The sequence below is a fragment of the Sinohyriopsis cumingii genome, chromosome 9 (genome assembly GCF_028554795.1).
Source record: "Sinohyriopsis cumingii isolate HCF-2022 chromosome 9, ASM2855479v2, whole genome shotgun sequence".
NCBI classification, from domain to species: Eukaryota; Metazoa; Mollusca; class Bivalvia; order Unionida; family Unionidae; genus Sinohyriopsis; species Sinohyriopsis cumingii.
Window position 1 is genome coordinate 79,749,000 of NC_142969.1, and position 19,558 is coordinate 79,768,557.

Consider the following 19,558-nt stretch of genomic DNA (forward strand, 5'->3'; position numbering starts at 1 on the left):
TTCAGAGGTGAGAGTGTAACACTATGGTTTTAGCTCCAATGCATATGCCAATACACGGATGAGAGAATGATCCATTGTGTGTGTATGCTCCAAATTCGGGGTAAAGCAAGGCAAGAAATATTATATTAATTTAGACTATGTTGAAAGTGTACGGTCTCTCAATTGTCGACAATACATCTTGAAGAAAGCGAAAGCAAACATGCTTTTATTTTGCGCGATAGTTGTTGTTGTTGTTGTAGGATTTAACGCCATTTTTCAGCACACGATAGCCTATACATGGCAGCCAGTATTTATGGTAGAGGAAGAATCCAGGGAAACCCCGGAAAGAATCACATACCCACGAGAAGCTACTGGCAAGCCTTCTAACATACCCACATTAGCCGAACCCACGCAGACAGAGGTCAGATGGCAGTGGTCCGTAATGGAGAACGCTTTAGACTACTCGGCCACTCGGGGCCCTTTTGCGCGACAGATGCGTGTCTACGCGTGTATGACTGCTGCAGTCTACGTAACTTTGAATTTTGATTGATGTTCCTCACGCATGAAAACACATTTTTTTTTAAACTAAAAAATTTAATCAACCTAAACGTGTACAACATAAAGGTTAATCAATTATGATGTGCCATGAAAGAAGGTATGTATACATATCGCTTAGTTCTTTGCAAAACTTTATTTTATATATGACATATTCCAAGTTACAATACATTAAGGCAATGTAACACTTATCTTCAGTAACGTGGCTTCGTTTTCTATATAAGGTAGTAGGGTGATAGCTACGTTGCCCTGATATTCGGTGGTGAGGTTTCTGTGCTTTGTTTCGAAAAGCATGAAACCAGATTTGTTCTCTACTTTACACTGCAAGAGCATGAATCTAGATGTTTTACCATCTTTAAGATTTAAGGAAGACAAACAATGGAAGCATGATTTGTTCACATCTTAAGATTTAAGAAATACACTATTCACAAGATATTTTATATAAATTCCAGAACAGACCAGCAATCAATCTCGCAGAGATCAGCGTTGTACAAATTGTGATACCGATTAATGGTTGTACCCGTTTAAAGTAGAAAAATGCGTAATAAAGGACAATGTATAATAAACAGATACAATTTCAATAAGAAACAATAATGAACAAACGCTGCAAACACAAAAGGAACTGTTAAATTTGTAAAGCAAAACAAAAGCATTGATTCCAATACGCCAATTTATTACATACATCAACTTTAGTATACTAGTCCATTCGTTACAATTGAATAAGCAGGGGAGACAACTCGTATAACAAATTTTGGATAAGTACGACGAAGAGTTCTCTTTGATATTTGTTTCATGACGATTATTAATTGTTTAGACCCTTTCGTAATGGGATGTTGAAATGATGACCACTGTTACTGGAGGAGCCTACGCAGAATTTAATATTAAAAGTAACGGGATGGAATATAGTAGTCCTCACTGAGTATAATTAATATTAAAAGTTACGGGATGGAATATATTAGTCCTCACTGAGTATAATTAATATTAAAAGTAACGGGATGGAATATCTTAGTCCTCACTGAGTATAATTAATATCAAAAGTAACGGTATGGAATATATTAGTCCTTACTGAGTATATTTAGCTTTTATGTTTAAAGTTGAATTTTATTGACATTTGGGAAGGATAATATACATATATTCACTTATATTAAGAAAATGATTTGGTTGATACTAGTATGATGTCTGCTAAATAATATATCATGTTAAGTCATTTGTTTAATTTATTGACGTCACGTCAACAATACTTTTTTAATTATTTGTTTTATAATTTAGTGCAATAAAGTGCAACCAAAACGAAAATACATCGACTTGACGTGTCAAATATATTTGAGCCGAAAGATAATCCAAATTCAACAATTCACCTCTACAAATCATATAAATTATATCGATCTGACAAAAGAATTAATCTATTGCTAATTTTTCATTGGTCTAAGAGGATCACCTCACGAATGGTATAATGTGAGATAAAGAAACTGGATTAACCAGAAAATGACAATAAATGCGTAATGACGTCCCTCTCACGCTCCTGAACTTTTTGAAAATATACAGACTGCACAAATAAAATGATACATACGTTAGATCCACCATTCTTATTTGTATCAACTAAAGAAATTCGAATGACTGAATAATTATTTTCTTTGACATTACTAATCGCATTTGAATGTATTTTGATTTGCGAAGAAGGTTCGTAGAATAAATTAATATTGTCAATAATAGACCATAAATGATCAACAAGAACCATGGCACAACATTCTTTTAAGACCAGCATTCGTCCCTTTACGTCTGTAAAACAAAATACCAAATTGTTAAAACCAGTTTACTATATCTCGTAAGAGATTAATAGCTTCAATAGTGTAGTTTGCACTGAGATAGCGATATCCCAGTCAAGGAATTCAACTTTTTGTCTAAAAACAAAGCTCTGCTTTGAATTGTTGTATTTGTATATCATTTCTGTCCGGAACAGATTTTTTTTTATTCTTGTGTAATACGTTCTCCAGATTGAGTTTACGTGATATTAACAACTATCCCCCTGACGCTCTGAAATAAGAAGTTAGTGTTAGGACTAGTCGGCCTGAGGTCATGATATTTTTGCTGAGTGCATCATCATGTCACGTGTCTGCGGCGTCCAAGGTAAACTGTATAGTCAGTTCACAAAATTCACTGACACGTTCTTATAACATTTGGACACCTATCTTGATATGTGGAGTTAGCGTACATTCTTAGTTTTTCATTGCTTATATTTCTTATGTTGTCCCATGTACTTTTCTTAATGTTTCTCTCGTTAAATTTTGGAATATTTAACATTTAATTGCTTTAAAGAGATGTCACCCCATTCAGTATTTCTGTGTTCTTCGCATCCTACACCGTACCCTAATTGTAGCGTAGAATATGTGTCTAACATAAAAAGTATAAAGTGTTTAATAAAGTTGGTCGTGTGTTAACAGGGAGAATGCAGATAGATTATTCATGTGATCTGATGGATGGTCTGTGCAGTTTTCAATTGTATGAAACGCTTTCCTTTATGAGTACTAGAAAATAGCTTGACTTCGTGTGAATGTGTGTTGTTTGTCTCCCTCAAAATGTTTTATTTGGTGGGATATCAAAGTTGTAGAGACATTCAATTGCTTCATGAGTGAAGTTTCTTTCCACACACACACACACACACACACACAGATATATATATATATATATATATATATATATATATATATATATATATATATATATATATATATATATATATATGGGGGATGTTTGCTGTTTGATTTCAAAGCAACTCGGACAGTCACCAAAGAAGATCATTTGTTCTTTTTAAAAGTAGTTCCTAGCGTGTGGACACCATTACTAACAGAAGGGCTGAGGCAACCAGACTAATATAAAAACACGAGGCATGCAACAAATCTTTCCCTGTCATATGGGAGAGTAATTTAAGATAATTATGTTTATATTTGTGGTGTCATTTCTTTAGAAATTCTAACTCAAAACAGATTTAAACGTGAAAGTGTCAAACAGTGATTTATTTACAAATTGATACGGACATGCGGTAATTTTGATCAATACTTGAACGAATGCAAGGAAAGAAAGATTTTATGAAGGAGTATAGATAATTAATTTTTCTGTCTCATTTGTTCACAACATGTTTCCGACACGTTATTCACACGTTTATTAAATGAAATAGTTATAGGGAAGCAGAAACACATTCCTGTATGCAGAAACCGGAAATATTTGCTCCTCCCACCATTTAGTTGTATGTATTCAAATATGTGTTCAGTAGTTTCTGGCTTTACATCACTCGTTCGAAAATGATAATACAAGGGCTGCCAATAAGTGATGTCTTATGTTACTGGTATATAAAACGTTATTATTCTATTTCCAGGCATCGGCATCGTACGGCTGATTTCCTATATTCCTATGATCAACGTGTACAACAGCCTATATGGCAGCTGAATCCTTAACTAGTCACGTGACTTCAACGCCTATATAATGAAGTCATTCCACATCTAGGCAGCCTTCGCATTAGGTGGGCAGATTCCTGCTTGTCGTTGGAACAAATAAGTAAGTATATTTGTTCTAGTCTTTACAAAGTAAGAATCAGAATATGGAAAGTAGCTAAATGACAGAAATGCTGGTCAAGTCCATGATTTTGTAACAAGCAAAGAGATTTACGTCAATTTTGAAACACAGTAGCACACTTGCAAATTCACAATTTAAAAAAGATATCATCTTTCCATGTGTAATGGACCCAAAACTTCATCAGCTCTGATTGGTTCGGAATTTTCATAAATCCAATATGAATTTAGCATTTATATTTTAGCCTTAATAATTAAATACTCAGTAAAATATATGGAATCAAAGTTAGGTAAGTAATTATTGATAATCAATGATTTAATTATCCTGGTTTAGCATCAGATTGTTGCTAATTCAATTGCAAATTTGGATGGATCCAGTGCTTTAAATGACATTATTGCGCTGTCAAAACTGTTTAATTATTTTACAAATAGAGTTTCGTGTATGGAACATTAAAATTACTATGGTCTGTATACTTTTCTCGTGATTTTAAATATATGCAAAATATATCAAACAATGAATAGGTGATAATTATTGTCTTACGTTAAAACTAACTAAATTTGTGTATTGTTTCCCATATTAATGGATTGCTAATTGTAACATCGTCCAGAAGAAACAAGGAAGCTCGTTTATCGACTATATTTTCTTGATATGTTCCTTCGACAGTATTAATTCGCAGTGTTGCTTTGCAATCATGAACAAAATACTTTAATTTTGTAATACGGCAGTGCCTTTTCTCTGCCGATATCCTTAACTTGGAAGCAGTGTTCAACATGTCAGAAGTGAATACATCAAACTTGGAAGACCTTTGCAACATAAGTAAATACATCTGAAATGGAAGACCTTGTCAGTCGAAGTGAATACATCCAACTAATATTGAATTTAATTGTATGCAATGGTCTTTTCATTGCTTTCCATTGCAATTAATAACTGCCAAAATTATTTGTACAATCCTTAATGTACAACAAAAAAGTAAACTAGTCCGAACAAATACAGAGTTTCAAACAGTTATACTTGTTTAGCTGCTGATTTAAGTTAAAATATTTGATTATCAACTATAATTGATAACAAAGATTTAGGATTACGATGGGCTGCAGATAAAAAGGTTTTTTATCAATATATTTGACTTCCGTGTGCAAACAAATTAGTCATCTTGATCCGGAAGAAAGCAAATATTAAAGGACTACAAATTTATCATTTAGAATATCTTGTTTCAAAGAATGCAGATGACACCATATGTATGCATTCACAATGGATGGCCCTGAAAAGTCACTGAAATCCGGACTGGATGGCATTTATCAATGTCCTAACTTGTCAGGTCTTTGTATAAATAGCTAATGAAAAGGAAAGGTAGTAGAACACAAGGTAATATGAAATATTGCCATGAATATCATTTAGACTGGAATTTATCTGGATTTATTTACTTTGGCAAAAGATTTTACACAGACTATAACAATATGGATAAATTAAATTATGATAACAAAATCAGGGAAATTAAAGATTTGCTTCAGCGGTGACCGCACAAGATCACTAGCCCCTTTCGGGAAATCTAGTTTTTAAAGTTTGGCTTTATCAAAACTTACCGATTTATTAATGTGTTTACCAAATACCCTACTTGGTATTCTCCAGGAACTATAAACCTTTTATATATTTTTCTGGTGTGTGGTAGAACACACTGAACGAAAAATAATTCGCAAGGAGACTTTGGTGGGGAAGGAGCTTACAATAGTTGATATCAACACCTTTATGGTTTATATTATGAGCCAGAAGAATGGTTACTCTTGAATGCATTTTACTTGCTCTTCTTCCATAGAAAGAAGACGTGTTGTGTTTAGAATAGACTTTCTAAGATAATTAATTAATGCTAGAACGAGTTTTGGGTAGACAGATGTCCAGCTGAAATAATACTGTACAATAAGTTTACTGTTCCAAATCAAGACAAAAACAATGCTAAACAAGACTGGATAAGGTTCAAGTAATTTCTACTCAGTCTCTCTCTCTCTCTCTCTCTCTCTCTCTCTCTCTCTCTCTCTCTGCAACATCTCTGAAGAAATTTTAGAATAATACTGTACAGTAAGTTTACTGTTCCAAATCAAGACAAAAACAATGCTAAACAAGACTGGAAAAGGCTCAAGTAATTTGAACTCAGTTTCTCTCTCTCTCTCTCTCTCTCTCTCTCTCTCTCTCTCTCTGCAACATGTCTGAAGAAATTTTAGCATATGTACAACAAGAGTGTTCATTAAAAAGCATAATGAATCTTTACTACGAGTATATAGTTCATTATGAGTATTTACAACTTTTAGGCGTGAATCAGAGATTTTCGGCTTTGCATTGCAGATGGAAAAAAATATGATGATTTGATTCATTTATTTACATTATAGTTGCAATTATACATTTAGTATTACAGTTTAAATTCGTCATGCTGGAAGAAATTATTGATGTCAAATGAAATTCGTGACGCCAAATGAAAGACTTGATGTTAAATGATGGCAAACAAAATACTTGATGCCAAATGAAAATTATTGATGCCATTTTGATGCCACCTGAAATTGTGGAATACAATTGAAATACGTGATGCAACATTAAATTATTGATGCCAAATTAAATTATGGATGCCAATCGAATATAAAGTAACGACAGCATGCATAATATTCCAGACGATATGAATACTAGAGTTGTTCTTGTTGAAACTTCGGTGAGGCTGTACACTTATTACACGACTGGAGTGTGGTATCTTGGTTGCGAAACCAAAAATGGCAAAAGAAGAAGAGGTGAAGTAAAAGCAAATTTTCCATTCAGCATACATCTAAATCTACATCGGAAGTTGTATTTAATTAATGCAAATACTACAAAGCATATTCAATCAAATAAAATCTATGTTGTATATATATATATATATATATATATATATATATATATATATATATATATATATATATATATATATATAGATAGATAGATAGATAGATAGATATAAAGAAAAATGTGCTGTATAGTCGTCATACCAATCGATAATAATATATAATTTAATGTCTTTTTCTTTTATTAAACGTATTTCCAGCAATGTGTTTTTATATGACAGGTCAATCATGAAACTGGTCCTAACCGGAATTTTATCCCTGACGCTGCTTGGTCTCGCAAGAGGACTGTCAGGTGGTCTTGGAGGAGGGTTTAGCGGTATCATTGGTATGTTGTATACGACTCATCTAATTTAAATCATTCTCGACATTTTTCGCTGTCTCTCTTTACTTCTTTTGTGTGCCTCTATATGTAATTATATGTAACTCTGAGTGCTTTTTTATGCCTGTGCACAAGTTATCAGTCGTTTTAGTGTCAAACTGTTTATGCATACAAACATACATACATACATACATACATACATACATACATACATACATGCTTACGTACGTACGTACGTGTACGGACGCACGCACGCACGCACACACACACATATACATACATACATACATACATACATGCTTACGTACGTAACGCACGCACGCACGCACGCACACGCACATATACATACATACATACGTACGTACGTACGTGCACGCACGAAAGCACGCACACACACACACATATACATACATACATGCATACATACATACATCTCTCACTCATGTGTTTAGATACTGCGTTTTCTTTACGTTTCTTTATATTTTTATATATGTGTATGGGTGTATATATATGTATGTATGTATCTGCATGTATGTATGTATATGTGTATATGTGCATGTATGTGTATATATATGTATGTATATGTATATAAGTGTGTATGTGTGTGTATGTATGTATATGTATGTATATATATGAATATATATGTATATGTATGTATATATATATATATATATATATATATATATATATATATATATATATATATATATATATATATATATATGTATGTATGTATGTCTATATGTGTGTATATGTGTATATATGTATATATATATATATATATATATATATATATATATATATATATATATATATATATATATATATATATATGTGTGTGTGTGTGTATGTATGTATGTGTGTATACGTATGTATGTATGTATGTGTATGTATGTATGTATATATATGTATATATCTATATGTATGTATGTATATATATATATATACATATATATATATATATATATATATATATATATATATATATATATATATATATATATATATATATATATATATAGTGTACTGTAAGTCCATTAATGTCAAGCTATGTTCCTAACTTTTCTGTATTAACGAAAAATTAACTGAATGAAATCTCTTCTGAAGATGAAATAAAGAAAATCAGTCATGCATACATACATACATACATACATACATACATACGTATGTACGTACATACGTACGTACATACGTGCACGCACGCACGCACACACACACATACATACATACATACATACATGCATACATTCATACATACATACATACATACATACATACATGCATACATACATACATACATGCATACATATATACACACATACATACATACATACATACATACATACATACATACATACATACTTGCTAGTCTCAGATCTTTGGTTAATTTACTTTGCAATATTCTGATATGCATAATTTTTACTTTGATGAATTAAAGTTCTTCTTAAATCCTATTCCAACTGTATTACCTTTTAATTGCTACTTATGAATATGGTGTCAGACTAAAATATTGCAACCGTGCGTCCGTCTGTCTGTCACTTACTCATTCGCAAATTCGTTAGACAGAAGTTAGTTCATGGTTTTACAATATGTTTCTGACACAGACTATATTGACCATTCCATTGTGCAAGCTCATGTAAAATCGTTCGAGAGATTATGGTGACGATGTTCTATTTAACTGCCTAATAGACTGTGTAACCCCGTGTTTGATTGTAAATGTGATGTGTGTATAAAGGTTCATTTTTGTCTGTAAGCACACAGGTCCACTGTACAGTTCCTAAATTATATTTACTGTTCCTGGTAATGCGAGTCCTACAAGATAAGCAAAAATGTTTAAGGAATGCCACAGTTTTTAAATTTTTAATGACACTGCAAAACATATATTCCACATGTAACTAATTGTTTTGTGAGCTGTATTCAATACCGCATTTACAATATTAAAGGTTGCTGATTGGTTGAAATTAAGTAGCATAAACGTAATTAATTACATTCATTAATTGGCAAGCTTAAGTACTACTTGTAGAAATGGACCAACGTCAATTATGCATATATATTTTCTCGACCGTTTCATCATATTTGGATGAAGGTATTTCTAAGTATCGAAACAAATTGTCATTTGTGTAGGTATTGCACATTTATTTATAAAAATAACTAATTAATACTAAGACTATATTTTAGAAACATTCCGTACATTCGAAAATATAATGTTATGCAATGCCTTTATTTTGTGTTGCAAACAGCCGAACAATGATGGCAATTATTAAATGCAGATGTTGTTCTTAAATATTCAAGTATCTATGCAAATATTGCCCTATGTTCTCAAACCGGATACGTTTACAAGAACAAAAAAACGCACCACTAAATGAGGTGATCTGTTCACTAAGAGGTACATGTGGTGTCTCGGATTCGCAGCCTATTTTTAGTTATTGTTTCCGGTGTATTCACAGTCATAACAAACATACTAATTATATCCTTTCTGATGGTAGTAAGGATGCTAACTCATACGCTGGGTAATGGGTAGGTATATTATCGTGGGCACATTGGTATTGTACAAAACATTAACTCAAACGCCCTCACTCATGAGTAATATTTTACTTTGATTTTACATGCTCAATATCTGACCCTTGTACTTCGAGAAAAATATGTATTTATTATAGTTTGATGTACTTATTTAATTATATATAACATACCATTGTTCAACTTTACATTTCAGGTATTTTCATCCTTTTAATTTTCATAGCTGCGCTCGCAAACCAAAATAGTAAGTTGACTCTTATATTTCCTACCAGAGTGCACGTTGCAATCTTTCGTGTTTTCATCAGCTCATTCATCCTTCAAATTATTTTCTTTTTCCTCCTTTGTCGTCCTGTCTTTCGTTCTTCTTTGATATATATCTTTGTCTCTATTTGTGTTCAGTGTGGACACTATATGTAGCATACAAATTTAGCAAATTAGTTGAATCCGTGAAAAATGGGCAAATATATAACAAGAGACAGTTCTTGTCGGGATGTGGGGGGTGCAGGAGTGTGGAGTAACGCAACGAACTAGAACTTGAAATGGACGCCAACTGGAAGTTTCGTTTGCTAGCCGAAGGAATCTAGAGATGTTGTACAAAAAAGGAATGCATAAGGAAACACGCAGTAACAACTAAGGTCCTTCCAAAACTGTTTCAATGTCTTATACCACATCAATAGTACAATGGTCGGTTTGGTTGGCTAACTCAATGTGCAATGTTGATTAAATTGGTACGGATCTCAGCAATTGACGGGATAAAGAAGCAATAATAAACTTTAAAATGTAGCTGTTGTTTCCATAAGCAAGTAACACGTATCAGTAGTGGTAATAAATAGCAATTTTCTTGTGTTATATGCCATCAAATACAACAGATAAAACGTCGTTTACATTTGAAGTTAAAAGCTTATCTTCAACATAACACATCCATTCTTTAACATAACAAATCCATTCTTTAACATAACAAATCCATTCTTTAACATAACTCATCCATTCTTTAACATAGCACATCCATTCTTTAAGATAACAAATCCATTCTTCAACATAACAATTCCATTTGGTTAACTCTATCAATAGATTAACCTATCCATTCCACCACTGAAAATAATAAAACAAGATAGTATTGGTTGTCCTTGTCACTAATGACTATTCCAAGCATTATATATCATTGCATTCAACAACATGCCATTACAATTATATGTTCGTACTATTTCACTACAGATTGCCCTGCTAACTACATCCACACCCCCAATGACCCGGGTACGTGTATCCGCTTCTATAGCACGCAGAAAAATTTCACCGATGCAAGGGCAGCATGTCAGAGTGATGGAGGCGACCTCCTGAGACTTAATTTGGGAACTTTTGGCCTGATTCGACAGCTTGCTGCAAATACAGGTTCTCTCTCCTACCTTCTTTCTCTGTTCCTCTACTTCCTCTATTATGTTATCTCTTTGGTAGATAATTACAACATGTATTTTATGGCTTCCTATGAGAAAGTTGGGAAATGTACACATTCACCAGAGACAGGATACTTTTAATTCATTTAGAAACTTAATTAATTGAATCATTTAGGGTATACTAAACTAATAATTTGCTAATTGTTAAATTTCACATTGACCATTTCTATGTATAATTAATACTACTCTGGACGATACAGAAAGCTGAGTGAGTTTTTCCTTCAACTGTGTTAGAAATATATACAGAATATTCAGAATAATTCAATGTATACTGCAAGATAACTAAATGTATGCCGTAAATAGACAACATGTATACTGCAAGCATTCTAAATGTAAGTCGTAAGCAGACTACATGTATGCTGCATGTATGCTAGATTTATGCCGTAAGCAGGCTACGTGTATAATACAAGTGAACTAGATACATGCCGCAAGCAGACTACATGTATATTGCAGGTATACTAGATGTATGTCGTAAGCAGACTACATTTATGCTTTGTAATGTTACGTCTCTGTGGTCTCAAACTAGTAACAGAAAGAAGCGAAAACAGCAAGTTTGTTAAAATCAACTTGAAGATGAGTACAATATTTTTGTTTACCTCTAGCTTATACAAAAAGTAAGACATAATAATATGACATGGACAAATGGATGATGTAACATGCGAACTGTAAGTTGCATGTATGTTAGAGGTAGACTAAATATATAATACGGTAGACTAGATGGAGGCTGCTTGTAAACCACATATATGCTGTAAGTAGGCTAAATGTATGCTTCAAGGAGATTAAATGTATGCCATAAATAGACTGCACGTGTGATGTAAGTAGGCTAAATGTATGCTTCAAGGAGATTAAATGTATGCCATACATAGACTGCATGTGTGATGTAAGTTGGCTAATATAATTATTTGCAAAACTAAATGGATGATGTGTGTTGATTACCTATGGGCTGCAAAGAGACTAACTGGATGATGTGGAAGACTAAGTGAATATTGTATGTAGACTACCCGCATGTTGTAAATGGAATAACTGTACACTGTAGATCGACTAAATGATGTTGTAGACTGGATAGCTATTTAAAGCTACGTTAAAAATCCTAATCACACACACTGCTCTTAGTTGACATAACGTATGCTACAAGGAGATGCAAAGAAACAGTATTTGAGTGGATAGAAAATGACATTAGTGTGACATTACGGAATCAAAGTTAGGTAAGTAATTATTGATTATCAGTACTTTAATTATCATGGTTTAGCATCAGATTGCTGCTAATTCTACAGCATAATTGCTAATTGATCATCTTGGGTGTGGGGCTCACCCTTAGCAACATCGAAAAAATGTTCAGAAATTCCAAATACATTTTGTCACCGTTTACATTGTTACGACATGGCTGGCCTGAAACGTCCACTATTGTGCCACCCGAATAATTGCAGATAAAAAATATGATGCAAGTGCTGCTCTGTAAAGATTACTCTATAGTGTCCGAGCCTGAGGTTTTGAAATATTTGAATCTCTGTGTACATTAGGGGGTAAGGACTGATTGACACTGCACAGTTAAGCGAGACAAAGTTAGGGTGTCTTTATATTTCTCTCGCCTCAGTTCCGTTAACTGCATCAGAGCAGGAATGTTAATAAATAGACCTGGCTGTGCGCATGTGCACTCAATGGTATAATAAGAACCCATTGCATTATAAACCGCACCGATGAATTAAAACCTGGCCATTTCTATATAGCTCAAAAAGGCTTCCGGGAGAAGCTGGTCTCGTGTGGGACATATAAATTAAGTGTCATATAAAAATAGCGACACAAAAGTTCCATTTTGGATGGCAAATCACTATAGGGTAGAAACAGTTCTGCGTAAAGAGTCCTTTGGACCATCCCAAGTCCATATACATTAGGCACTAAGATGGAGATTTGGCAAAATGAAATGAAAAATTTACCAAAGAGGTAAATGATTCAAATGAAAACACATTTTACATCAAATATTTTGTTGCTGGTGTGTCTTGGTCTTGTCACAAATCAGAATCATCACTTAAACCTGTACAAACCCCAGACACAAAATGACTTGAAGACAATGCAGATCGTAAGTATTTTTACAAACAAATATTACATTCAATTGCGGTTTTCGAAATGACCAGCAAACGGAAGCGAGGATTGTGAAGTTCAGTAGATGCTGTATAACCAGAGGGTGTCGCATTGTCTAATTTATGTATATATTATTTTCGGTGATTTTTAACAATTCTTCCCACTAAGTGCAAGAAATGCAATCGCTAAACACTGACATGCACCACTGTATCTGAAACGTTTTCCTTTGCGAATAGTACATAGGAAATAAATCAGCTAACACCTTCAGTGTTAGGGTACATTCCTATCGCATACATCTATCCACGCGATAGTACTTTGTCTTTAATTAGATGTTTTATGTTGCTAGTATCACACTTTATGTCTGACACATGTAATATGTACGAGTGTTATGTCTTTGTGTGTTCACATGGTAGCTCATTTAAACTTTTAATATTCATTGTGTTATATTTTACCCTGACGTTTCCCAGTTTCAGTGCATTAACTTCGCACACATGTATCAGTTCCAAAGAATGTAATAATTACGATTATTTTATTATCATTGCCGTCAACTCCTAAAGCCATTTACCAATTGATTAGGGATAGTTGTATTTTCACTGCGTTAGCATTTTGGTTGTATATCTTATTTGCGTTGTATTTCTGTGCACCTTTTGACTAATAGCTTCATTTTCAATTACTTTCAATCGTCTGTCTGTCTGTTTTGTGTTGTAGTAAAGCTGCTTGGGACACAGCGACATGTTATGTTTTATATATCATTGTGATCAAAAGTGTTTTGTGTACCAGTCATCTCGTTCAAGTTCCTAACATGTCACCAGTCATCTCGCTTTGGTCCCTAACATGTCACCAGTCATCTCGCTCTGGTACCTAACATGTCATCTGCCATTCTCGCTCAGGTGCCTGATATGTCACAAGTCATCTCGATCTGGTCCTTAACATGACACCAGTCGTCTCGTTCAGTCCCTAACATGTCACCAGTCATATCGCTCAGGCCCCTAACATGTCACCAGTCACCTCGCTCTGGTCCTTAACATGTCACCAGTCATCTCGTTTAGGTCCCTAACATGTCGCCAGTCATCTCGTTCAGGTCCCTAACATGTCAAAAGTCATCTCGTGTACGTCCCTAACATGTCACCAGTCATCTCGTTTACGTCCCTAACATGTCACCAGTCATCTTGCTCAGGTCCCTAGCATGTCATCAGTCATCTCGTTCACAACTAATATGCAGACAGCTAAGTATATTTCTGTATTGTTCTGACATAACATGGCTATTGAATATCACGCAGACAGAAATAATGCCGGCCGTGTCATGATCTATTTTGATATTATGAATCAGCCAATATATGTTTATGCCCGTGAACTCAAACAGCGAAATCCTCAGAATGTGTAAAACTAATGGAGGGGCATGGACGAGGTTACCGTCTTCATCTTGCAGTTTGGGTTCAAAGACAGTAGCGAGGACGAGGCTCTCGTCTTTATCTTGCAATTTGGGTTCAAAGACAGTGGTAAGGACGAGGTTACCATCATCTTGCAATTTGGGTTCAAAGACAGTGGCAAGGACGACGTTACCGTCTTTATCTTGGAATTTAGGTTCAGAGACAGCAGCAAGGACGAGTTTACCGTCTTTACCTTGTATTGTGGGTTCAAAGACAGTGGTAAGGACGAGGTTACCATCATCTTGCAATTTAAGTTCAGAGACAGTGGCAAGGACGAGGTTACCCTCTTTATCTTGCAATTTGGGGTCAAAGACAATGGCAAGAACATATTTCAGTCTCTATTTCGCTACTGTTTGGTCAAATATGGATGTAGGAATAGTGTTTTAGTTGAGGTTCAGCAGGTTAATACAATGAAAATGTTTATGTCTCTATTTTGCATTATTTGGTAAAAGAAAGTAGTCAGGAAAACCGTTTTATTTTTGTTGACGTTATCTTTATTTATGTGTGATGTAATTAGATTAATACGCGAAGGGTCTAATCTATGAGAGTCCTCGCTGACATTTTATATGCCCTATAAAAAAAAGTCCAGTTGACGTTATTTTTGTAAATGTTGGTAACGGAATATTAGCATCATTACAGTTAAATAAGTATTAGAATTTAAATTATTTCTACAGCTTCAAGCATATTAATACTAAGGTAAATTTGACTTCTTACAGCAACTGGTACATGTAATTTTTGGGCTGGAGCCACGGAGGCGGCTGATGACACTTGGTTTGCTTTGAATGGTGATCCGCTCCCAAGTACGACCGGAGTCTTTTTCCAGGCTGCTGCCAACGGAATTCCTAGTCAGTGTGGTCTCATGAATCGGGCCAACAACTTCCTCCTAATCGGCAGCGATTGCTCCGGCACACAATGTTACATTTGTCAAAAGTCTATTTAATCATATTATTTATCAAGGAAAAAGGGGACGTTAAAACGGCATGAAAATCTAAAGTACACGTTATGACACGGTTTAAAGCGTATGTGTATTTTGCGCTTTTGGGTGTGTGTGTGTGATTGATTATAACACGGTGGTAAACGTCCTGAACCTGCAAGTGACGTTCAGCTGATAAAAAAATTCCGATCCGTAAAACTTAGGACTTAAGTTCAAATAGTTGTTTAATAAAATATATATTTTTGATTAGAGAGTAATAACTTTTGAACCATAACACTTAACTATGAAACTTACTTAATATTCTTCAAAGAAAATAAATGTATATGATCTTTACATCTAAATTTATACTTGGGCTCCAGTATATTTCTAAACCAATATTTAGTTTGTATAAGATTTTACTATAAGGACGTCTCACTTTCAAGCCTACACACTCCTCCCCACAAGTGATGTCCTGTTATATGTCATTACCAATTGGTTACATGAGCCTCATTGTCGGATAACCTTAAAGAAAAAGACTATCAACATCTGCTCTTGATGACTCTGTTGTGTGTTTTGTACATATCTGTCACCAGCTGTTATAATGAGAATTAACAAAAGCACGATATTTAACACTGCTTTTTACAGAACAAAAATACAACCGATTTCATGTTTACTTTTTCCTTAGTCAACGCATTTTAAAATCTCTTTTATTTTTATGTTACATTTGACACATCAGGAGTCATTTCAAGCCAGAATTGTTTCATACAAATCTTAGTAAAGTGGGAAATCTAAAATAAATACGAAAATTGAACTTCTCCCTAGACACGAATGTCGCTAATTTGGATACAAACTCGAATGTTGAAAATTAATATTAGTTAATTGATAATTAATTAATATTAGTTATTAATTAATATTAGATCTGGTTAATTTAAATAACTGTCTGTGCATGCTACATTTACGCAACGTTACAATCACTCCCTCACTCAAACATGCGCAATGACCTTATGTAAGACATATTAACAGTTACTCATGGACTGTGTCAAATTTCAAATGTATTCCGCGTTTGTTTTTCACGGAGCAAGACAAGTTACGAAACGTTTCACACCATTAAAAAGATAATGTTGTTAGGCGTCAGCGCACAGCAATACTCTAAATATCACGAGATCACCCTGTCTCCTCAATAGTGAATTTGGCTCATGTCAGTGGTTTAAATTATAATGATATTATAAATGTACATTAACCTAAACATAAGAAGTCGTGTATTGTTGCAGTCTGGATTTTCCGTACAATGGACTCGAACAAGTAGCTATAAATATTACATTTGTGTCAAATATGTGTGGGTATGTGAAACTGTATGACGACTGTTTGACAGTCTAATTGTCTTTTCCATATCCACATTGTCCGCGTTCTTGTGTACGTATGGCTTTCGTATGGCTTTTGATAATGCACTTCTTGACGATGTGTATAGCGTACCGGATTGCGTTCTTCGGTCAAGGACAGTGCGTGTTCAAGTTTGGATAGGAAGTGTTCAAAAAGTAATAAAGGGTTTATTATTAGGTTATAGTGTATTTGAATATACTGTACAGGTGTTTCTAAATCTGAAAAGAAATGGCAAATATATGTCTGTAAAAAGGACAGTACATCTCAGAACGAAATTAAAGTGGAATTGTGTTGCAAATGTTATAGTAATGACCGGTCATATTTATATTAGGATAGGTAATATAATTCCGCTTGGTATAACCCATGTACAAAAAAGATTTTTTTATTTCTAAAATAGTCAACATTTAACGATTGGTACAACGCAAACATCACAAACTATGGGATGAAATATGATTTAAATCGTGTGATTTTATTATAACAAAATATTTAGCATATCGCTAATGTCATTAGCACTTGTCTGAATAAAGTTACACATTATAGATTTATGGATTTGGCAGCCATTTGTAATGGCGGTTTCGTATCTTTTATTTATAAACAAATTGTTTATCTTGAAGCTTTACAAATAAATGAAAATTAAATTGAAAGAAAACATTTGGTTATATTTTACGTAAAATGGTAAGACAGTGGCAAGAAATGTAAGGATTAATCAATTATGCTTTGTGTTTGTCATTTTGTGTTAAAATAGTTTTAATAAGGATTGCTGGGTTTTTGTTTTTGGATATTTTGATTAACGACCCTTTGTTGACTGAACTAAGTAGAGGTGTTCAATGTCGGTAGTAAATAAAGTTGAAGGTATGTACTTAATGAAATAATAACATTACATAGACCAGCAACAGATTATAATTTCCTAGTTTCAATGTCGGTAGTAAATAAAGTTGAAGGTATATACTTAATGAAATAATAACATTACATAGACCAGCAACAGTTTATAATTTCCTAGGTTCAATGTCGGTAGAAAATAAAGTTGAAGGTATGTACTTAATGAAATAATTACCTTAATTTTCAGCAAAAGTTCATAATTTCCTACGTTCTTTAAGTGTTCTCGCATGCGTTAATAGTGTTTAGAAAACAATTGTTAGGGATAAATAATGTGTAAGTCACATTGTATATAATGTATTTTGTATTCATATACAGCTTTGTCAAAATTCGATACAGAAAGAGCATTGTTCATGATATTCTCACAAAATAAAAACTCAGCTATCTAAAGGCATGGCTTTGTTTTATACATACATAAATGTATATATCCAGAAGATAATCAGGTACATACGCTTTCTATCTCTTGTACCTCTACCCTTCTATCTGTACATCGGTCCATTTTCATCGCCAGAAATTTTGGGTCAAGAACACCTGGCAGAAATGAAATTTCACCAGAGAGGCGACTCAGGGATAAACTTGGCAATTTGGAATATTGCCGAATGACCAAAATGCCTACATAACTAATCAAAGAGTTGTACCAAACACCTTACGAAAGTTCCCCACAAATAAAGAAGAAAAAAAACAATCATTCTACCAATTTGACGTGAAGCAAACAAGCAAGCAGTTACTACATGAATTTTTGTAACCACGTAAATCGTAGAATGAAAGGCAGTATTCATTATAAAATAACGAAAAAACATATTCAAATAGAACGCATTGCGGAAGAAAAAAATCGCCCCTAAGAGAGATCTACTGTTTTCAGTTTAATTAACATTAGCTGAATACGCTAATTTAACTTTAAAATTTTGTATACTGATCGCCAAATACACTAGGACAAAATCGGTGAAGATAATAATGTTCTCATTCCCTGTCTTTTTCAGCTTCGGGGTCTTCAAGGGGTGAAGGTCGAAATGTAGGCAAAATAGAAAAGTTAACACATAAACGATGAGATCTCAATTGTTAACTGCTATATATATCAATATGATCATGATACGATGTTTATATAAATTTTCAAAGTTTAGTATTGCTGGGTTTGTTGAACGGCAGCATGTAACATGTAAAATTCACAAGGATTTATGGTTGCAAGGATTATATTCCTCAGAAACAGATTATCATGCGTGTATAATCATTAATTTTATTTTTTAAATGATTATATAAAAAAACATATTTGTCGCATTATCGTGTTTCAAAATTTCAGAGGTTACCAAAAGGTGACATTGTAGTGTGGTCCTTTAAAACAAGGAAATATCGACTTCAAACCAAACTAACGTAATGCCATGCAGGGTCGTATTTTTGATATTTTATTTTATTTTCTCGCCGTTTTGAGTTGTCCTAATGCAAGGTGCTTGTGACATTTGAAAATGTGGCTGTAGACTGAAAAGGCATGTATTTAGGAGAAATGACCCCCGCCGCTGTGCATCATATTCACGGAGGAACTGCGACAATGATAACAAATTGAACCTGCTGTTACACTACTATAGTGTGATCTTCATCGATAAGTTCCTCGTCCGATAAAATTATTACGACATGTCCTT

General features: G+C 33.8%; 1 protein-coding gene across 1 annotated transcript; it reads left to right on the plus strand.

Annotated features, from left to right (window-relative positions):
* The first annotated feature begins 4,052 nt into the window (after positions 1–4,052).
* LOC149792092 (uncharacterized) lies at positions 4,053–18,295 on the plus strand. The gene is made up of 5 exons (XM_089969331.1): positions 4,053–4,086; positions 7,181–7,284; positions 9,992–10,039; positions 11,011–11,184; positions 15,472–18,295. Exons 2-5 carry the CDS (start codon positions 7,188–7,190, stop codon positions 15,693–15,695), a joined length of 543 nt encoding a protein of 180 aa, XP_089825457.1. The 5' UTR covers positions 4,053–4,086; positions 7,181–7,187; the 3' UTR covers positions 15,696–18,295.
* Positions 18,296–19,558: the final 1,263 nt, after the last annotated feature.

Excerpts from the sequence above, each read along its gene's own strand:
- LOC149792092 (XM_089969331.1), top strand. The coding sequence starts at position 7,188 with ATGAAACTGGTCCTAACCGGAATTTTATCCCTGACGCTGCTTGGTCTC. Across the intron at positions 10,040-11,010 it reads TGCGCTCGCAAACCAAAATA|ATTGCCCTGCTAACTACATC; the intron begins GTAAGTTGACTC and ends ATTTCACTACAG. Across the intron at positions 11,185-15,471 it reads ACAGCTTGCTGCAAATACAG|CAACTGGTACATGTAATTTT; the intron begins GTTCTCTCTCCT and ends GACTTCTTACAG.